General features: G+C 31.2%; 4 protein-coding genes and 2 non-coding genes across 6 annotated transcripts; 4 read left to right on the top strand and 2 right to left on the bottom strand.

The window, feature by feature from the left end:
• Positions 1-1377: 1377 nt before the first annotated feature.
• LOC108200628 (stem-specific protein TSJT1) lies at positions 1378-5505 on the bottom strand. The gene is made up of 4 exons (XM_017368845.2): positions 5200-5505; positions 2581-2821; positions 2304-2424; positions 1378-1899 (listed from the first exon to the last, which is right to left on the bottom strand). Exons 1-4 carry the CDS (start codon positions 5397-5399, stop codon positions 1712-1714), a joined length of 750 nt encoding a protein of 249 aa, XP_017224334.1. The 5' UTR covers positions 5400-5505; the 3' UTR covers positions 1378-1711.
• Positions 5506-7522: 2017 nt separating this feature from the next.
• LOC108201645 (transmembrane emp24 domain-containing protein p24beta3) lies at positions 7523-11389 on the bottom strand. Its single transcript, XM_017369931.2, has 4 exons — positions 11090-11389; positions 9243-9429; positions 8912-9019; positions 7523-7852 (listed from the first exon to the last, which is right to left on the bottom strand). Exons 1-4 carry the CDS (start codon positions 11294-11296, stop codon positions 7719-7721), a joined length of 636 nt encoding a protein of 211 aa, XP_017225420.1. The 5' UTR covers positions 11297-11389; the 3' UTR covers positions 7523-7718.
• An 841-nt stretch (positions 11390-12230) lies between these two features.
• Positions 12231-13334, top strand: LOC108202079 (early light-induced protein 1, chloroplastic). The gene is made up of 3 exons (XM_017370455.2): positions 12231-12432; positions 12560-12616; positions 12926-13334. Exons 1-3 carry the CDS (start codon positions 12313-12315, stop codon positions 13268-13270), a joined length of 522 nt encoding a protein of 173 aa, XP_017225944.1. The 5' UTR covers positions 12231-12312; the 3' UTR covers positions 13271-13334.
• A 314-nt stretch (positions 13335-13648) lies between these two features.
• On the top strand, positions 13649-13722 carry TRNAV-AAC (transfer RNA valine (anticodon AAC)). Its single transcript has one exon. It is a non-coding gene; the product is annotated as a tRNA-Val (tRNA).
• A 1736-nt stretch (positions 13723-15458) lies between these two features.
• LOC108201907 (early light-induced protein 1, chloroplastic) lies at positions 15459-16841 on the top strand. The gene is made up of 3 exons (XM_017370242.2): positions 15459-15746; positions 16042-16083; positions 16449-16841. Exons 1-3 carry the CDS (start codon positions 15600-15602, stop codon positions 16791-16793), a joined length of 534 nt encoding a protein of 177 aa, XP_017225731.1. The 5' UTR covers positions 15459-15599; the 3' UTR covers positions 16794-16841.
• Positions 16842-17361: 520 nt separating this feature from the next.
• TRNAV-AAC (transfer RNA valine (anticodon AAC)) lies at positions 17362-17435 on the top strand. The gene has a single exon. It is a non-coding gene; the product is annotated as a tRNA-Val (tRNA).
• Positions 17436-23386: the final 5951 nt, after the last annotated feature.

Below are 23386 nucleotides of genomic sequence, written 5' to 3'. Positions count from 1 at the left end.
AGCAGGAAGCAAAGGGGAGTAAGCTGAAAGAAGCCGAAGTTGTGTCCTGAAAAAAAAGCCCCATTTCCTAGATTCTTTTCTCGACTTCTTTTACTTTTTTTAAGTACTTCCAAACATTAGCCAAACGCACAGGAAAAAAAAAGTAGAAGTCGACTTTCAGTGGGCGTTTGGGTAAGGTTAAAATAAGTGCTTTTTGCTTAAAGTAAAGAAGTGAAGAAGAAGTTAGAAGTAAATTAAGACTTATAAGTGGTTAAAGTGTTTGGCAAATAAGCAGAAGTCCTGAAACAAAAACTAGCATTTCTAACTTTTTATAAGTGCTTCTTGACTTCTTACACAAACGGTACGAATAAGTGCTTCTAACTTATATTCCAGAAGCGGGACTTTTAAGCTCTTCCCAAACACCCCCTCAGACTTTTAAGCCCAGAAGCCCTGTTTGCCAAACATCCACTCAGTTTTCTTTACTTTTATCTCTTATGTTGATAAAGCATCGAAGAGAAAGGAATTCTATATGAATTGATGAATCCTATGTATAATTTGTCACAGATTGATAAAAGTGATGATTAGTGTGGGATGAAGTGTTGATTAGCGTCGTCTATGATTGGAGTGATGATTGCATATGATTTTTCATTTTAGGCCGCAGAAGTTAATGGGACGAGTCTAGCACGTCAGTAGCAAATAAGTTACATGTATTTATATTCAAATTCGATCAATTCAGTTGTTACACATTTAATGAAATATACTCTATATAGTTTTAGTGCAGAAAGTCACCCTAGCTAAATATATTTCAAGAATAAACATATTATGAAAACGACAACCACTTTCAATTAGTATATGACTAAAATAAGGGAGCAATTTCATTCTATCGACCATCTTCTTATTGTAAGTAAAAAAACCTTATAATCGATTCTTCTAAGTTCTAACCATTACCCTCCGGCCTCCAATATGAAGATGTGTCATCGAGAGAGCAATTGTTATGAAAGTATTCTCATAAATTTAAATTCCTACACTAATCATCAAACAATTTTCTCACTGCCTATAATTTTAAATATCTAGCATTTTTTGTTAGAATTAAATATTAATTTAACCAAATAAGCACCAAGAGTTCATTGCTTGCTACTCTACTTTATCCCCAACTTGGCCACAATAAAGAATAAATATAGGGAAGTACTTCAAAATGAATATTTCTCCTTTCTCCCTGTTTACTTCACAAACCTTGCATTCTATTTCGTTTTACATCTCTTACCTTTATTTTTGTTCAATTTATTTCATGTACACCAAAGATGATTTTATTATAATCTTTTCAGCCAGACAACATAGTCAACTTTAGGCACTAATACAACTAGACAAAAAATTTCCTCCCAAGGGGGCATTCAAGTATTGAAAACGAACAATGCATGTAAAATTAACATCACAAAAGAAAAAAGGATGGCGGTATCGTACAAGCATTTCTTGTCTAGTGACAAGCTAATCTTGATAGTACTATTATTTCACAGCTCCTGAGAATTATAATGTGCTGTATTATATGAAATGGTAAGCACCACATTCATGGCTGTATCACAGGTCCAAGTTTACTCAACCATACAGAGAGAGAAGTTCATTACCAGTAAACCATGAGCAATCATGATATGAATATGAAGAACAAGTGTGGAAGACTCAGCAAGGCCCACTAATGATATCCAAGGACTTGCTACAATGTTAAAGGTATTTTTGTTCAGTAATGTTGGGACCAATTAGCAGCACTTCCAACTCTAGGCATTCCAGTTTCCTTTCGGGACTCTGCATCCACCTTGAAGGTTGCACCGCAAACCTCCCCTGAGCTGTCTACTCTTGGCATTGGCTTCAATTCATTCATAGGGTGCTCAAAACTCCTTAAGCCCCCAGAGGTTGTGAAGAAACATCCTGATGAAAGTACATAAAGATTAAGAAATACAATTTACAGTGACGTGGAAGTTTCTGTGTGAAATAAACAACTAGCAAAACTGGAACAATTTCAATACTTAGGTAATATGGATGAGAAAGTAGCTGATGCTGCATTTAAAGATCCAATATATTGTTCTCTGAAACTTTTAATAGCAGATCTCAAGCACAAAGAACTTGAATACACAAGTCCATATTATTCTTACACCTCATTAAATTTACATATGTAAAAGCTAAACAGGCTACAACTAAGTAAGAAGAGAGTAGAGAGGTTGTTTCTGCCAAACAACAATCTAAGAAATGGACAGAAAGAACCCTGAAGCACAGATTCTATATCCAAGCAAACAGATAATCATAAAGGTCGCCTATAAAAGAAAAGATGATACCTTTTGGAAATGGTGCAAATGACTTCTTGCAGCTCTTGCTTATAACATCAACATCATCCGAGATAACAAGATCTCCTTCAGAATCAGTACCCCAAAAGAAGGGCACACTTCCATCAGCATCCTACGTTGCATAAAATGACCAATAGTACACTTAAACACTGAACTACATACAACCTTCTTTCAACAATGCCAAGAGTGCAAGAAGCATATCAGCAAGAACAAAGAGAAGAAATATATCAAATTGTAAATATATACAAGGAAGAGAAAATAAACTCACAGCAGCGACAAATGCAGATTTTGAAGACCCGTCATAGAGAACAAATGCAAATTTTCCATGAAAATCTCTCAAGACCTGATCTACAGGATAAGGACCTCTATCCCTTAAAGTCCTGTAAGCCTCTAGAACAATGATCACTTCATTTGCATTCTTGCCCAATCCATACTGTTGCTTAAGATGTGCAACATTTTCAATGTGGCCTTGAAACACACAGAATATATCATCCGTCACAGCAAATGATCTAAAACAGCAAATTGTAAAGGAAAGTTATTCATCATAAAAATAAAAAAAAATACTTATTCACAAGGTACATAGGCTACTATGATTTATTCTCTGGTAGACAATTGCTGACCATAAATGTTCTTATAGCAAAGTTATCTAAAGAATAAGATAATCAGATCACAAGTACACTCACAGGAACATCATTAGGCAGGCAGTAAGGTGGTGTTCACATGAACGAAATGTAATGAATTTTTAACGGAATGAATTGAGTCTGAGGGATTTTTTTTGTTTTTTTTTTAAAAAGGTTGTTTAGTTGATCCAGGAGAATAGAAGGATCCAATCCCACGTTATTCCTACCTTGAACAAGATAATATAAATTCCTCCAGACACACGCAGGATAGATTCATTCAATCACTTCAGCTGCCTAATTTGTAGACCAACATCAAAAATGCTTTCAGCATCACCTTCTTAAGAACTCTCTTTTTAAGATTTCTTTTATTTTGTGTTTTTTGCCAACTTGGTAATAATTACTTAGAATAAATATGTTGTGTACTTGTACATAAAAATGTTAATTTAATAAATATATTATATACTTATATATGAATAATTTCTGATTCTTTAGAATTTAACTAGTTACTTTTGGTTTTATATGATATATAATCATAAATAACAAATATTATTTCATAAAAAATGACTTTATAACATTACACATAAATTCCAACCATCTTTAGGTTTAAAATTAATAATTCGAATAATAAATTAATTTTGATAAAGGCTCATGCAAAAATCCAAACTACGACTATATACCAGCTTCTTAATTTTGCACAAAATACTTGTATATTATCAAAAAAAATAAATTGTGGATTACAGATTGTGAGATTATAAAATTATACCATTTAACATTAAGTAACAAAAATTTAATACAAGATTCCAAGTTATTCCCACTGTAATCAGGTGTAACTAAAAAAAATTAGAATGACAACAATTCCCTTCAAATTTTATTAAAAATCGAACACATTGATGGGATAATCATTCCATTCCCACCTTATTCTAGTAAACGCTGCCTAAAAATATGAAGCACAGTCACAGGGAAGATTAGCACTTGAGTAGGATGGAACCTACTAAGTTATTTATTGAACCTTTTAAGTTCTTTACTCACAAAGATCATTTTCATTCCTGACTGACAATAGCGTGTAGAGGTCATCAACCAACAAGCACTTATATTTTCCCAAGTTTAGGAAAAAGAGAAAAGCAAGGAATTAGAAAATTAGTTATTTTCTTCTCCCCAGAACTATCCAAAAGTAGGAAGGAATTTTTTGGGAAAAAAAAGTATAAGTAATTTCTTCCCAAATCTTTAAGTTTCTTTTCCTTATCTTCTAAAAATTTCACTCGGGCGGGAACAAGTTTAAAAAAACTAAATCTTTCACTTTCTTTTAAATCACAAAATCAGTGTATCACAATTTTATCAGAAAGGCCATCGCAAGTCAGCCTAACTCTAGTGATGCAGAACACGGGGTTATTTATTATTTTATATTTATTTGTGTATACAAATTAGTTATGTTTAATTTCGTTCAAATTAAACAATTTTTCAGCCGCTACTTATCCAGGATGTGGGATGTTGGTAATACATTTGATTCTCTGGATTAGAATCAAAAAATTTCCTCCCTCACCTAGCGGGAGCGGGAGCGGGAGCGGGACCGGGAGGGGCCGAGGGGGGGGGGGAGGGAGAGAGAGAGATGCCTTTGTGATTATATATTTGTGTTTGACAATTATTATTTTCCTTTTGTGATTTGTTTACACCCCTCACCTAGCGGATATCCAAATGGTCTATTGTCAATGATTTATTCATATCGTTTCTCTAGTCACTTTCTCCCTCCCTCCTGCCACCAGAATCCCCTCAGCAATTAGCTAAATAGACATTGTTGTTGGCACACCATAACTTACCAATTACCAAAACGAAAGGATGTATCACTTCTCAGTTACCGAAAGAGGGACTATGAATATAAATCCAATATTTTTTTTTAACATGACTAATGACTATTTGGATTTTGTTCACAAAACAGATAGAAGAAGACAGAGTAACAACTGAGATTCTCTGTACGAAAACCTTCACTCCCACAAAATTTTCCCAACAAACAAACAGAAAAATTAACAATCTCATAACAAACAAAATCATTAGACACAACAATCCCAAAAACCCACTACACATACCTTCATATATGCAATATGATCTTATATCATCAAAACTATAGCTTCAAATAAGCTAATCATAAATGATAGTAATAAATATCAAAAGAACAAAATTCATTACTATTCCAAATAAACCCAACAAAACACACACACACACACACACTTGAAGAACAGATCAAGAAAAGAGCAAAAAGGATAAGAAAATACCTGGGAAGAAAAGGGCTTTGTTTATCCATGGAGTAGGCCAGAACACCAGCAGCCCCAAGATTAATAGTGACAGAACCAGGCTTCACAGAGGAAAAATGGTGGGCCAAGAAGCCATCTTTGAGTGCACTAACTGATTCAGATTGGGCATTTTGTAAAGCCTCAGGGCTTTTTGCTACAGATTTATCAAAAACGGCTAGCATTTTGTTATATTATAAGTTCAGATGAATGTATGTAAATATCGTTTTGTGTATGTATAGGTGGGAGATGAACACAGAAAAGATGGTCTTGGACTCTTGGGCTGGTAGATGATTTGATGGAAGGTTCTGGGACAATATTGTGTTCCTATTTTACCCTTTACTAGCCTTTCACCCCTACGAAGTACGGGCGGGTATATAATTCGTAATTTATTATTTATAATTTAAATTTTAACATCATTTTATTAGTATTTTAGTATTAATAGATTAAATTTTAATTATATTATATTATTCAACTGACTATATTTTCTCCAGATTGCTTATAAATGGACAAACCCTAATATATATATATATATATATATATATATATATATATATATATATTAGGATTTTATAACATTTAATCCGAATTTAGTACACATAGATTTAAAAATAAAAAAATTCAGAAAATTCTAATCTTTTCCAAACATAGCCGATTGTGTAATACCTTTGAAAGATTCAGTAATCTAATCAATCAAATTTCAACGTAATTTTGTAATCTTGGTTTTTTTGACAACAATAATTTTTAAGATTAGAGTTAGAAAGGGTTGTTTAATGGTTATATTGAAATATAACACGTTAAAGTTAAAAAGAATTATATGAAGAATCTTGTTAAAAAAAGATATTAAAAATTGTATATTTTTAATTTTATTTATACTCATTATAATTTTTTTAATGAGATATTATATGATAATGTATTGTTATGAGTGTTTTTAGTATTTGAAACTCTTTATAATACTAATTGACTCCACATTTGTAGACTTGTAGTACCAAAAGGAGAGTACCAAACCAAAAAATATAACTAAAACCTTGGACTACAAATTATACCCATGTTGGTTTATTATAGTATAGTATAGATATTTGTTGCAAGATTATTCATCTTTCTCTTATCACCATATTTTCTCCCTCAGTTGTATATACGCAAGGAATCGACACGCGTTTTAATAGTTCTCTAAAATACGATTTTTTATTTGGTTTTCTAACAAAAAATTATTTATTAAATTTTTATTAAAAAAAGATAATTTAAAAAATAAATTATAAAATCATATTTCATATACATAATAAAATTCGTGCCAAATAGCCGTATTTAGCTCCAAGGGGCTCTTTTGTGATTTGATTTTCAGGGAAAAACACGCACATAAATAAGCTATTTACAGAGGACATTCGTATATACTCCCTCCGTCTCAAATTATAGGTCTCTTTCGGAAAAAAAAAATTGTCCCAAAATATTTGTCCCTCTCTTTTTTCAATATTATCTACATATTAATTGTGACTTTTTTGAAACTCAACATTATTCTCATTTATCAATGCACTAAATCTCTATATTTATTGTGATTTTCTTTGAAACTCAACTATATTCCCACTTAGCACTAATTAATGATACATGAGATAAAATTATACTCCTATCTAACCAACTTTTCTTAATATGCGTGTTTATTTCAAAATAGATCCATAAATTGAGAAGTACAAACGTGATTTGGAGAACTCAAGGGGTAACTTTCTTCCCACGGGTCTTATGTTTTTGTATTCTGACATTTTCAGAATTTTTAATATTGATATCATCACCAAAGAATAAGACACTCGCGGCGCTTTCGAACTTGGATTCTCAAGATAAAAATTTCACAAAATTCTACACACAACTGCACATTTCTGTTGCATGTTAGGGCTATTCATTTGAATCTCATCTGGCATCAAGGATCTATTCCCCAGAAAGAATCAACATTTTTTTACCATTCAAATTTTATAAACGGTCTTTCTAATGTGTGTCAAGGGCACACAATAATCACTAAATTCTATAAAAATGGCCTATTCTGATTGGTGGAGTTGATGTGAATGCAGGGAGGCCATTATCATTTATTATTCATCCACCAATCAAAAGGAGCTATTTTTATTGGAGTTAGAGACTATTGTGTGCCCTTGGGCACACCATAGAAAATCCTTTTTATAAATTATAGAAGTGTTCTAGAAAATTTGAAAACATACACACATTTTTTTTAATATTTGCTTGATTTCTCACTAAAAAATATAGATCTGCCGCTCAACATCAAAAATTTCAAAACAGCTGAGTTGATAATTTACATATTGTTCTACTCAAAATTTTGGTAGCAACTCTTTTCATTTCTGTATATGAGACAGTAGCTTAATGAAGTCTGCTACAGATGAAAAAGATCAACAAAAAAATTATGGAACCATGCAATAAGAAAGGATTCTGCTGCTAACTTCATCAAGGCACTTGCTATATCAGTCAGTACATTTCCTGTGGTAAGAACCTAGAATTGTGCCTCATTAAACCCGATTGTATGCTACTGACGTGCTGAACAGACGACGGATATACACGACTTGAAGTGCACTTGCAAGCGCCAGCAAAATGTACTCTGTAATTGTGTAAAATATTACTCTGCTCCTTGTGCTCTCATTAACTGCAATACAAATTTTGGTATTAATTGTGATAATGTCTTAAGAACATTAGCCTAATTTACTGGCATATATAACGATTGGTATCAGTAATAAACTTTTTATTGGCGTACAAGTTGGATTTCAAATACGGTTCAAGACATCATGCTACATACTAGCAACAACTACAATCTTTTACTGACTGCAAATATTATCAAAATTATAATCTTCGATTGCTGTATAATTCTTTTTTTGTGCGGCATTTGGGAGGGTAAATGGATAGAGGTTGAAATTAGATGAGTTGTGAATAAAATTAAAAATCAATGAAATTTATAACGCAAAGATAGAAGGATAGGCGATTGAGATTATTTGATGGACTGTAGCAGAGTAGTCGATAAGATTTGTGGATATATGGAGCAATAGAATTGAGGATGGGTCGGGTTACTCTGTGTTGGTAAGAACGTACGAGTCTTAGCATTATTTTTTGACAACATAAAGAGATTAGGAACACGGATTATGCTTCTGTCTCAGAAAAGTAGAGTGATCCCATATTTCATTCCTTTGACATACTGATCTAATTACCAGGCAGCATGTGCTACACTTTTATGTTCACATAATTATAGAGTTCAATGTAAAAACAGATGATGCAAGGAATTACTCATAGAAAGCAAAAGTCATGGTCATGTAATGTTAGTATCATGTCCAGCAGATGTGAAACAGCGAAATTCGTAACCAGTTTAATATAGCAAAGTGCCTATAACAAAACGTAAATTATCATTAGAAGTGATAAATGCTGCAGGTCAATAGTATAGATAACTCCAGAATTCAGAAAATTTAAAAGTTTGTCGTTGTTGGTGCAGCCATGTACCCAGTAAATCTCAGTGTTCTAAGAAGTATTGTGACAGCAGGACTTCACATCATTACACCACACATACACACTTAGTCATCATGTTCGCAGCAGAATATATGGAAAAGAGGTTTACAGGTATGAGGCATATATGAAATTAGAATTATAGTTTCGTTATATATGAAACTAGTTCTTAAGCCAATCTTATTAGGGAGAGGAATTAGGCAATAGGGCTTACTATTGCGCTGACGAATATCCCTTGCTCTCAAGTACTTCTGCTCCACTACGACTGCTTCTAATGCTTCCCTTAACTGAGCGATTTTAACATTTATTGGATCCACATGCTCTGCAGCAGAATAAATATTAACAAACTAAAGTTAGAGTTTCTGAGTCTTTCCACAAATTCGGTACTCAAATACAAAAATATAAAAATATAAAAATAATTCATATACATTGTTTTAGTAGTGGAAACTTAAATAATGAATGAAATTATCTAATAATAGACTTAAAGACGATTAGTCCACTAATATATGTAATTGACACAAGTGTTCTGTCAAATTGTGACAAACCATCTTTAGCAAGGTCCTGATCATTGGGGATATGGCCAACATGTATGTAGAAGGAAATGGTCTCCGGCGTTGAGTAAGGATTGTGAAAACAAAATTTGTAAAGTCCACTTCGGGGTGCTTTGAAGTGAAATTTGTCTCCAGATGTGCCATTTATAGCGTGAATAGTATTACCGCCAGGAGAAGTCACCTGCAGATATTGCAAAACTTGAGATATGCAAATAATACGCACTGACCCTGCATTTAGAGGTGGCAAAATGTGGTTTTGGTTTGGGTTTGGTTCTTATAAAATGGATTTGGTTTGGATAGATGAACCAAAACCATTTCCAAACCATATATTAATAAATGTGGTTATGGTTTTAGTTTGAATTATGGGTAACTAGTTTAGTAAGTAAAAATAAGTATTATATAATGAACAAAAGTTAATACACTCAAATCACAATATAATGAATACTAAATATAACAAAAGTGTGTGTGAGTGTGTAAGTTGATGGAGTGGTTTAAGCTCTTGGCTTCTCCAAGTAAGGTCATGAGTTCGAATCATGGGGTATGCATGTGTGATAATTAACAAAAAGAAAGAAAGAAAAGAAAAGGAACATAATTGTGTGTGTGGAGAATTATAAGAAATCTTAAAAATGAGACCAAATGTGGTTAGAATCATATTTTGTGAGAAATGTGAGACTAGAAACCAAACCAAATCCATTTTTCTAAATGTGATTTCAAATGGATCCAAATTCACAATTTTGGTTTGGTTTGGATTGGTTTAATGGTTTTCCATCCATATTGCCACCTCTACCTGCATTTCTTTCAAACTAATAATCTGAAGACATCAGATAAATGTATAAACACAACCGAAGTATTCTGAGTGGCGAGCAATTGCTTGATCCACTCAAGAGCATCTGTGTGACACTAAAGTGTCTAAGAGAAATATCAAAGCTGCCTCAATCTATTTAGCAAAAAAAAAAAAAAAAGCTGCCTCAATCCACTCAAGGGGCGGTCTATGTGACACTAAAACTGTCTTAAGAGAAAAATGAAAGCTGATGCTAAATAGCCATAAACATTGCTAAAATAAAACTTAGACATCAATACTTTTCATAAAAAGTTGTTTCTTGCTAAAATTAAAATAGGACTCCATTACGATCCTTGGCATGGATAGTAGCAACTTTGATTCGTCGGTGTGATAAAAAAAATCACTTATATTCAACTCACTGGGTTCATCAGTTCTATATTTGGGTTCAGATCTAAACTGCAGCACTAGTTTCACTACTGCATTGGAGTTTACTGATAAGGCTCCAATACAATTCTAAACAAATAATTTAAGGTACATTTCTTTACAAGGATTCAGATATCTAAACTAGTTAGGATTCACACTAATTTTATCACACTGCTAAAAAATTTGCAATAATCTTACAGAGTAATTGATCACTTTCTAGTTGGTTTCGGGTAGATTTACTCCGACCCACTTCCAAGCATTAAGCTACCTACAATTTTTCTATGATGCGATTTGAGAAGAAACTCTAAAATTGGTAACTTCGAAGTCTAGTATAAACAGATAAACGGATTGATTTCAAAAATATTTACCTAAAAAATAATATCAAAATTATTCTATATTCGTAATTTTCATCCTTCCATCGAACAGAAGCACTAAGCCTTCCTCCTAACTACTTAAATATCTGATACATCAATTTCGCCTTCTAATAACTAAATTGAATGATCAATCAGAAGCAAATTCATATGATCATCAAAGAATCTATAATGTAACACAATTCATTCACATTGGCTTGTCACACATGCACATGCAAAACAAAATGAAAATATCCGAGAACAAAATGAAAATAACAGAAGCTCACAATGAAGTCTATGCCGGGGTGATCTGAGCTCCAGAAAATGTCGTGATCGAGGACGACAAAGTTACCGGTGATGTTATCACCTTCATAGAGAGCGTACTCGTACACGCATTCGATGTTTTCTACTGAAATCGAAAGTGATGATAAAAATGGTACGAAGCTCAAGAATGAAATCAGGCGTATCAATCCAGCCACATTGCACCACCTCATTTTCTCTCTTCTTCCCGTTATAATTGCATCTCAGATCAGGAGTGTTGATGCTAATAATTAATGGGTCAGTGCTTCTCAGATTTGTTTTTTTTTTGTAATTATTTTTAATCTCTTTGTGATGGAATGATATATTTATATTAATTTTTGGAAGTGAGTTTAGTTTAGTTTCTTTTGTATTTTGATAAGAAAATGATAAGATAGTCAGACAATGATGTTGGTTAATTTTAGAAGTGAGTTTAGTTTAGTTTTAAGTTTTACGGGTCAAAAATCAAATTAATTGATCAAAGATACGCCACCAATATCTATAAAATTCAGTTTTACGGGTCAAAAATCATATTAATCCATCATCAGAGACACGCCACCAATATTTAAATAGCTGAACAGTTCTAAACAGTTTTTTGAGTAAAAATTAACTGACAAAATACTAAAAAAAATATTATTTTTACCGTTATTTTTTATGGGGGATAATTTCAACCTAAATCTGGTTTAAAATGTTGATCCAACTTATGGATTGGTCAAAACTATTCAAAAGTGACCATTTTCGGTTGAAAATAATTAAATTTGACCAATTTGATCGGTCGAAATAATCCCTTTTTTTTTTTTATCTTTTCTATATTTTCACTCACAAGATAGTTGATGAATGCAACTGCAAGCTTCTGCTCATTCAGGACACAGATGACACTTTACATTCCAGGCCTCAGATTCATCTGGCCACTCTCTTTTGGCTACTACATTGTCCACGTCGTGCAGTTCCAAAATTTGTGGGCACTTCACAGTTCACTCATTCAGGGGTCTCGTGACACTGCACTTTAACAATAGTATTGCAACGTGGAGAGCCAAATGGCCATTTAGAGGCTCCCCTTAACTCTTTTTTTCCCTCTTGTTCATGCCCATGCTGCATGCACTTTTCTTCTATAAAAACCCATCTTGGAGAAATTAATAAAGCACATCTCACTCAGCTAAAACAAACCAAGTTCTTAAACCCTTAGCCATCTTATTATTATCATACACATACAATGGCCTCATCAGTAGTTATGCAATCCATCCTAGCCTCTCCGGTTAAACCAGCCATTAGTACCGCGAGAAGGTCTCTGTCTGGGAGTGCTTCTAGCCTTCGAGTTAGGTGCATGGCCAAGGTAGTACATGAGTTCAAGTATTCATAAGAAATATATTGTTACTTTGATTGCATGGTTCTTCGAGCAAGCTAGTTAATCTATAAGAGAAATTATTTAATTTGTTTTTTTTTTTTTTTATATTGTGTAGGATGGTCAAAAGGAGGGATCAAGCCCACAAACTAGTATTCCAGCTTCTGAATCCAAGGTGAATAAGATTTATACAGAATGTTTGTTAGCTTCAATTTAATAACCATGATTTGTTTGCGAACCTGAATTTCATTTGAAATTCTAAATTTGAACAAATAATCTGTTTAAGAATATGAATTGGATTTCATTTGAAATTTAGGACATTCAAATATTAGTAAAAACCTGAGAATTTGAAATGACAACTCAAATCCTGTTATTTGAAATTCATCGTTTGAAATGAAATGCACATTTTCACATGGCGCCCTCTAGGTTCTGCGTATTTAATTTATAAAATATTTAAGAGAGATTAAATTTTTGCTTGTGACAGGCAAGCACAAGTTTTTTTGATGTACTAGCATTCAGTGGACCTGCACCAGAAAGAATCAATGGAAGGCTCGCGATGATCGGGTTTGTTGCAGCAATGGCAGTGGAAGTATCCAATGGGCAGGACGTGTTTTCACAGATTTCTAATGGCGGTGTTCCCTGGTTCCTGGGAACAAGTGTGCTACTAACACTGGCATCTTTGGTGCCACTTTTCAAAGGAGTTAGTGTTGAAACAAAATCAGGGGGACTAATGACATCTGATGCTGAGATGTGGAATGGTAGATTTGCTATGTTAGGTCTGGTAGCTCTGGCCTTTACAGAGTACATCAAGGGCAGTGCTCTTGTTTAAGTTAAACAGGTGTAATTAAAAATTACATGTATCATTGAGCGTCATTTCCCAAGTGATGGGTTTATCCCGGATTGTCCCCAAACACATGTGTTCTCCGGAAGTTTTACCGAAAAGTAATAGAATTATACTCATTTGTAAGATATATAAATCCAAATTATCAGGAAAAAAAAAACATGTATTGTTAATCGAGTATTTACCAGCTGCAATACTCTATATATATCAGATTAAACGAAATGAATTATATGCATCAATATCTCCATTTTTTTTGTGTATTTAACCGAACAATCAGGAGTCAGATTAAACTCTTTGCGCTGTATGTATCAGTGTAAGTAACTGGCACCAGGACGTCTTATAGAATCTGAAATTGCAGAACATCATGGTTTCGTGGTGTAGTTGGTTATCACGTCTGTCTAACACACAGACGGTCCCCGGTTCGAGCCCGGGCGAAGCCACTTATTTGTTTTTATTTTAACCTCAAAAGATTCTGTTATTAGGCAATTTAATGGATGTCATTTTTCTAAAATCTAAGTTATGGTTTTTTTTTTTTTTTTTTTGCAAATCTTTGTCTCTAAATAATCACTATTAGAATAGGCAATTTAATGGATGTCATTTTTCTAAAATCTAAGTTATGATATGTCTTTTTTTGCAAATCTTTGTCTCTAAACAAACACTATTAGATCTGTCGTATTTAAGAACAATGATTAAAAGAAAATTAAATATTTTTTTAAAAAAAAAGAAAATTAAATATATGTACAGTAGTGACCATACAATAAATTGAAAAAGTTAAATATATATGTCGTCCATTAATTAATCAAAACTCACGTGCTTAAAAATTATTTATGTTATATACATTCTAAATTTTTTAACTTTTAAAATAACTTATATTTAAATTTAGAATTGTACTAAAGTTATACAGTAATATATACACGTAACACGTGTATGAAGTAATCGTTCTGTTTGGAATCCGAATGATTCCAAACACATAAGAAACTACTCTCTCCATCTCGCGTCTTGTTTTGAATATTGTATGATCGATAATTAAAATGAAATTATTAATCATCTCAAAAACTGAAAAATATATTTTAAAGTATATTAGATCTATTTTTCGTTGATATAAATTTTAAATTTTTAATAAATATATAATTTATGTAATTTGTGGTCGAAATTCGATCGATTTGACTATGAGATAATCAAAACAAGACATATGGACTAGTGAGTAATTTTCAACCTGGTCCGTTTTTACCTTTATGAGTCCAGATGCACTACATAATTTTTTTTAAAAAAAACATAATTTTCAAAAAATAATATACTGTGTAAACAAAAGATATTGTTTTTCTATATCTTTGAAAATGTATGAAACGAAGTAAACAAACAAAAAGAATGCTCAATATTATGTATTTTATAGATTTTTATAATATTAATGAAAATGTATGTAAATTATATAATGTCAACGAACTTCTAAGCATAAACATGACTTATGAAGTAGCCCCGGCATAATATAATTCAATTAAGCTCTCGCCCGGATAATATAAAAATTTTGAGAGAATTAAATAATTTTCAATATAATTCATATTAAAAATTCTACATGGACTTCAGTTTTTGTTTTCCCATATTCGATGTCCGAACGAGAATAGAACTGTTAACACATTTGTATTTATCGAGCATGCTAGTCTACCTAACCCCGTGTCTTTTGATGAAGTTGAATTTATGCACCTCAGTCGATGGGACATAAGTTGTGGGTCCAGGAGCGGATCTAGCACACAAATGTTAAGGGGGCGCGAAGTAAATTTTCTAAAAACATCTATATATTTTTAAATTTTTTAGGAAATTTTTATAATTTTACCAAATTTAAAATGATGAAAAAATGTAAAAAAAATAAATTTAAAAGAGACACGTGACCCCGAACCTCTTCCTTAGATCCTGGGTCGATGAGTTTAGGTGGTTGTCGACTCGTTTGTTTCCTGTCCTTGTATGGTGACACGCAGTAGTTATAGGTACTTTTCCCACTACATCAATTATGAAACCTAACAGAATAATGACATTTTACACTACAGGCCACAGATTCATGGGAGCACTTCCTTCTGGCTGGAACACACCCACGTCACCTACTTCCAAAAAATTGTGGCCTCATCTCAGTGCACATCACTAACCCTAAATTGTGTAACGTGGAGACCAAAATCACCAAATTCACTTGTTCATGCTCTCTTCTTCTATAAGTACATTCATCTCCCTGGAGAAATAAAGCATCCCATCAGCATTTACAAAGCAAGTTCTTGATCCTGTGATCAAATCTTGAAGCAACTCATCATATACGTATCAGTATTTCACAATGGCCACTTCAACCGTCATGCAATCGATCCTAGCATCTCCTGCATCAACGGCGATCACCGGAAGAAGGGTGAATTTGGTTCCGGCCAACTATGCACCATCACTCTCCAGGAGTGCTTATAGCCTTCGAACCAGGTGCATGGCAAAGGTAGTGCATGTCTTCATTATATAAATACTTAATACTATATAGACCCAGTGTGGCATATTTCACTCATTAAATTTAAGGGCTTATTTTTTTTATAAAAAATTGTATTTTCTTATAATATTTTTGGATATAAATGTTAAACAGGGGTTTCATATTGGTTATTTGGCAAAAAAATGACTTATTTCAAAAAAAAGTAGAATTTTGTGTACTTTTCTCCCGATAAACCCTTATTTGTGAAAAATAAGTTTAGCCCCGGGGCTTTGATTAAGTTGTTTGTTTGTTTTCACTATGTAATTAGGATGGCCGGAAGGAGGAATCAAGCCCGCCTCCTACACCCAAGGTAATTAATTACTCCTACAAAATATTGTTGGTTTCAATATAAAGCTCAAAAGGTATATATAGTAGTACTCCCTTTGTCCCAGTCAATTGTATACGTTTCTTTTTCACTGCTCGACACGCTTTTTAACGCACTTATAAAACATAGTTCTACAACTTATTTTTAAGATTTTCTTTTTTTGTATAAAAGTATAACATTTATACTTTTATACAGAAAAAGAAAATTTTAAAAATAATCTACAGAACTATACTATATTGAAGCATTAAAGTCCGTGCCACGCCCCCGTTCCCCAATGTATACTATTGACCGGGACGGAGGGAGTAATTGATATCTAAATTAACAAAAGGAGTATCCATTTGCATGGACAGGCAAGCACAAGCTTTTTTGATGTACTAGCATTCAGCGGACCTGCACCAGAAAGAATCAACGGAAGGCTCGCGATGATCGGATTTGTTGCAGCAATGGCAGTGGAAGTATCCAACGGCCAGGACGTGTTTTCGCAGATATCTAATGGCGGTGTTCCCTGGTTCCTGGGAACAAGTGTGCTACTAACACTGGCATCTTTGGTGCCACTTTTCAAAGGAGTTAGTGTTGAAACAAAATCAGGGGGACTAATGACATCTGATGCTGAGATGTGGAATGGTAGATTTGCTATGTTAGGTCTGGTTGCTCTGGCATTGACAGAGTACATAAAGGGCAGTGCTCTTGTTTAAGTTAACTATTGTAACCCAACAGTTTTTATCCTGTATTGTTCCGGAACACATGGATTCCCAAAAATTACTAGAAAATATACTCGTTTATAAAATATATAAGTTTAGATTGTAAAAAAAAATATGATGTATTGTTAATCTAGCATTTACCAGCTGCCTAAAAGTGGCAGTTTCGGGTAATGGGTCGTGTTCGTGTCAGCAATCGGGTCGATTTCGGGTCAAACTAAAATCACTTAAAATTGAATAAAACTGAAAATTGAAGTTATTAGAAACGAAATTCTAATTTCGGGTCATGTCGGGTCCATTTCGTGTCAAACGAGTGATTTTCAGGTCATTTTTGAGTTTTATCTCAGTAAATCGGGTCGCGGGTTCGGGTCGTGTCTGATATTGCCAGCCTAGCTGCCTTACTCTATATATCAGATCTTACGAAATGAATATATACAGATATCTCGATTTTTTTTGTGTATTTAACCAAACAACATGTAATCAGACTATACTCTTTGCGTCGTATGTTGATAATTAGAAGTACTGGTGAAGACGGTGTTAGGAATCTGAAATTGTAGAACAACATGGTTTCGTGGTGTAGTTGGTTATCACGTCTGTCTAACACACAGACGGTCCCCGGTTCGAGCCCGGGCGAAGCCATCAATTGGTTTTATTTTATATTTTAGCTTCTTGCTTTTCAAATATTCACAGTTTCACACGGTTAATCTGCAAGAAATTTAGAGAGCATTGAGCATACAAGATATGTATCATTTTCTCCGCAAATCTAAGTTATGGTATGATCAGGGGTGAGCCAACCAAAGTGAAAAAGCGAACCGGTACAAATTTGATTTGGTCCTAATTTTTTTTGGGATTTTCGTACTGACGGAAATAAAATTCATTTTAATTCAGTTCTTGAAAAAAAAATTGGACCGTACTGAATAGATCGAATAGTCCAAAATATATTCAGTTCTTGAAAAAAAAATTGGACCGTACTGAATAGATCAAATAGTCCAAAATATAATATATATATATATATATAGGGGATAGTTCAACGAGGAACTCAGTTGTACGGGTAACTTAGTAACTTTTTATCTCAGCCGTACATCATGTGCATCTGCATGTGTTGAATCCTAGTTAACTGCTTAGACAAACCTAGTGACGTGGGTGTAAACTGCTCAGACACCTGATCACATGTGTTGGCACATATAGTCTTCTTTTTTTGATTTTATATTTTATATTATAATATTATTTATTTTTTCATATTTAAGAAAATATAAGGCATAAATTTTTTTTAAGAAAAAGAATATACAATAAAAAATAAACTATATAATAAATAAACTACAAAACATGCGGAGAAAATATAAAATCCAAAATAGACAAGAAAATGCAGAGCATAAAAAATGTTATAAAGAAAAAAAAGATACAACATCGTGAGAAAAATATATATATAATAAAAAAATTATATTATATAACCAAAACTACAGAACATGTGGAGAAAATATAAAATTCAATATAGACAAAAAGTACAGAACATAGAAAATGTTATAATAAAATAGGTACAACAATGTGACAATATATAACATATAACAAAAAAAGTAAATAATATAATAAATAAACTACAGAACATGTGGAGAAAAAATAAATTCAATATAGACAACAAAATACAGAACATAAAAAATTTTATGGAAAAAAAGGTACAACACAAAAAAAACATGCAACAAAAAATTAAATTACATAACAAATAAACTACAGAACATGTGGAAAAAGAATAAAATTTAATATAGAAAAGAAAATACAGAACATAAAAAATGTTATATAAAAAAAGGATAACAATGTGATTAAAAAACATACAACAAATAATTAAATTATATTACAAAGAAAATACAGAACATGTGAAGAAAATATTAAATTCAATATAGACAAGAAAATACATCTCATAAAGAAATTATATAAATAAAAAAGGATATAACAATTTGACGACAAAAACAACAATTACAGAACGTACAGTACTTAGGGTTGCACGTCGTGTCTTACAGGTGTATCTCTTCCTGTTGTTGCGCCGTGTCGGTTTTTTAGGTTAAATAGTTCCTAAGTTACTAGATTAGTGGTTCCTCATAGAGAAGGCCCCTATATATATATATATATATATATATATAGGGCGAGGTTCAAAAGAGACCAGGGCTTAGGAAGAGAACCGAGAGACCATAAATCTGACCATCCATTATCATTTGATCCTATGGCCTAAATTATATACGCATTAATCAGTATTTATACTATCTAGCAGTATATGTAATAAATTATGTATACATACATCACATTAATTCAATCATGTATTTCCATATACAAAACGATTGCATTAAATATTGTCTACACATTTAATGCTGGACTTTTATATATTTCCATAATCAAGTTATTTCAATAAATTCATGAATCTATATTTCCATATTCAAGTTATATCAATTATCTTGCACAATATCTTATTTAATTAGTATCCATATATACTTCTTAAATCATTTATATCTATTTTTTCATAACCAAGTTAATCAGCTATACAACTCGAGACAATCAAAATCGGACCCATCACTTTAAGAATCTAACACATTTTGTGAACTTCCCATAAAAAGCCTAGTTATGTATTTAATATTTTATAAAAATTATTTTAATTTAGATCTCTTATGTGTTCTATCAGGTGATCTATTAATATAAATAATATTTTGAGGGTTAGTTTTTACTCAAGTTTATTATATCTTGTCACCTTCACCCACGTATCAATTAACAATGAGAAAATTTTATTGTGTTTTCAATGAACACCTTAAAGATTCTTGTTAAAAAAAGTTAATAAATTAATATTCAAAAATTATAATTAGCCAGTAAATATATTATATATAATTGTAACAAAAAATGAGATTTTCTTCTTTAAACCATAATAGTAATAAATACAATAGGTTTTGCAGATATTGCTAGTAGAAACTTGTAGGTATTTATTGAAGTTTTCTTTTATTTTTTAGATATTAGTATGTAATTATTCTTATAGACTTCATGAACTAGTAATGGAATCTCTTTTATTGTGTTCAATCCTTAATAACAACTTTTTAAATCCTTAATAGAATTTCATGTAGAGAATTGAAAAAGTTGCTCTTAATGATTTAATGTCTTAATTTATATGGAGATTCTATAAGATGTTTATGATAGTGATGAAATATATAATAAAACACTTTAAAGAATTTATTGAACGTTAATATTAAGATTCTCTTAAGTGTTTATCAGCAAAAACCACATAAGATTCCAATAAAATTTATACTAAATATTTTGATATAGATTTTACACTAATGCATCTGTTAAAAGAATCTTAATAAATATATGACTTACAATAAATTATATCAAAAATTTATTAGTATTATTTGCTTTAAAAAATTAAATAAAATTATTAGTATCTGAAACACTTAATGCATCAATTAGAAGAATCTTAATATAACATTAATATTCTCTTAAGTGTTTATTAATTTTAAATATTATTTTTAAGAACTTATGAGACTCATAAATGTATGACTTAAATAAATTAGAAACACTTGATGCATCAATTAGAAGAATCTTAATAAATATATGACTTATATGAAACACTTATTAATGCATCAATTAGAAGAATCTTAATAAATATATAACTTAAATAAATTTTATCAAATATATTTTACTTTTTTTAAAAATAACATATAATAAAATCATAAAACATATATATGACTGATTAACGAAACACCTAATAAAAATTTTAATGAGAAATTTTTATATAATAAATGTTCTGATAAGTTTTTTAATGAATTTAGTTTACTATTTTCTTTACGAAGTGTCAAATATAATTTATTGTTACAATATTTTATAGAATCTCAGTTCGAATTTAAGAGATCATATAATAAAATTTATTAAGATCGATAACATGTTTTATTACACAGATTTGCAAAGTGTTTTACTAAAATTTAATATTTTTATTTTTGTTTTTGTTTTAACAGCTGTCCTACTAAAATTTACTACAATTTTTTAGTCAACTAAATGTTCTACTAAGTGTTTATAAAAGTGTTCTATTAAATATTATTAGAGATAAGTTTTTTTTTAAAAATATTATTCTATTAACAGTTATAATGTACATTTTATTAATGACCTAACAAAAATTTCAATGTGTCATGCTTTTAATATTATCTGTTAAGTGTTCTACTAATTATTAACAATTTAGTAAGAGATCAACATAATTTAATTATTATCATTTTTGTTATATAAACTGATCCAAGATATAGTATTTCGTAAATATATTCTTTCCAAATCTGAAAAGATAAGAGCACAATATCTCATTTCCAAAATAAAAAGATTATTCAATCACTACATAAATGCATAATATATCCTTTCCGAATCTGACAAGATCATTAAATATCTGCATAAAAGCATATTATTATCTTCCATAAATACACAGCTTATACAGATTTGAAATTTAAAATATTTCCTCCATTAATAGGTATAATTACAGTATTGCTATTTTAAGATGTATTCAACATAGTATATTCAACATAGTATAAAAATACTGACTAATAGATGGTCTAGATGGAGTCTCTTGGGTCTCTTGATAACAAGGGTCTCTCTAGAACTCAACTCTATATATATATATATATATATATATATATATATATATATATGGGAGGGTTCTGGTACACTTACAAACTTTTTTTGTTCAACACATATATAACTTGAGTTCAACATTTTTTTAACATATTTTGTTGAACATCGATATAAATAGACAATAGTAGTGGAGAAGTACATAAACCAATTTTTAAATGTAAGAACTAAGGTAAACATGTTATATAACTAATATTTATGTTTCTAAACCCTACCCAAACCCCAGAGGTATAGTTTAAACATCTTTTTAGATATATTCAACACAATGATAATTAGTGTTCAACACCTGATGTTGAACCCCAGTTATAAATGTGTTGAAAACGCGATTTATTTATGCGTTATTTTTAAAAATTGTGATGTTTTTTGAAAAATTTTCAACATGGATACTTTATATAACTAAGTATTAACACGATGGGAGAATAAAAAAAAGTTTGTAAGTCTGTAACTTAAAAAAGTTTTTATTTGATCCTATCCCTATATATATATTAGTTATAATTATTATATCCAATTTATAAATTAAATTATATCTATCTTTGGTGAAGTGGTGGTAATTAAATGATACTCTGTTTTTTTTTTAATGCTTTGATTTTGAGCACACACCTTTAATTGTTTTGACCAAGCAGTTAAAAATATTATTTTCCTTTTCGAGTCAAAATATATAACAAAAATTTTTATTTACAAAAAAATAAATTAAAAATAATAAATTTTATTATCCGATCAATCCACCTGAATATGTGTGCTAAAGCCAAAACACTAAGGGGCCGTTTGGTTCGACTCAGGGAAACGGAATGGAATCCAGAAAGGGAAATGAAAAGAAAGGAAAAGAATGATGCTGAATTGTATTACCTGTTTGGTTTTGATCCAGAAACGGAATGGAAAATTACATGATTATCCCTATATTTGATTTTCAAATATTTTAATATCAAAAATTTCAAATATATTTACATATATAATAATATAGTTCATTTATATTTCATAATTTGATATATGTAATTATTTAAAAATATTATTAATTTTATATTAAAATTATTTTTAATAATATAAAAATTAAATTAAAATTTATTTTTGATTTTCAAAAATATTTTACATATTACTTTTGATGTTAATGACATCTGAAATAAATTATAAATAATAATAAAATAAGAATCGGGAAAGGGAAAAGAAATACCTAGGGGAGGGTGGGGAATGGATAACGAGGGATTTGGGGTAAACCTAAAACTAAAAGAAGGGAAAGGGAATGACGATTTTCGTAAAACAAACAACAACAAAGGGAATGAAACTGATTGTTTCACTTTTCCTTTGTTAACTACCCCCAACCAAACGGCCCCTAAATAAAAAAAAACTGAGGTAGTATTATATTTTTGTAAGGAGAGTGCGCGCTTGTTTTATTTAGTACTCCCTCCATCCCAAATTAGAAGGCCCCGTTGACTTTGGGCACACAATTTAAGGTTCATTGACCGCATAGATACGTGACTTATTTTCAAAATTTTAATTTTGCAAATAAAAATTTAAATATGAAATTTTCATTTATAAAAGAAAAAATAAAAAAATAAATTTTGGAAGTAGACGGTCAATGCACCTAAAGAAATCAAAGGAGACATCTAATTTGGGACGGAGGTAGTACATGACAAGTTCCTACCATAATGGGAGTGCGCGTTTGTTTGATTTGGTACATGACAAGTTCCTACATAATGCCACACACTTCTATTATAAAAGTACAGGTCTGTTAAGTTTATATAATTCACAGGCCACAGCTATATATGAGAAAATACGAGAAATCTCTTTGTAATTGATAACAAAATATGAGTATGACGAGGTAATCTGATATTATAAGTTAGGGTTAATGCTCTATTTCATCACTCTAGTGGACTAAAATTTTCAGTTGGCCTACCGAGTAAAAAAGTTTTCAGTCAACTGATTGTACCATTAAAAACTTTCAAATAAGCCACTCC

Source organism: Daucus carota, chromosome 9, assembly GCF_001625215.2.
Source record: "Daucus carota subsp. sativus chromosome 9, DH1 v3.0, whole genome shotgun sequence".
In the NCBI taxonomy this organism is placed as follows: domain Eukaryota; kingdom Viridiplantae; phylum Streptophyta; class Magnoliopsida; order Apiales; family Apiaceae; genus Daucus; species Daucus carota.
This window is presented reverse-complemented; position numbering and strand designations above follow the sequence as displayed.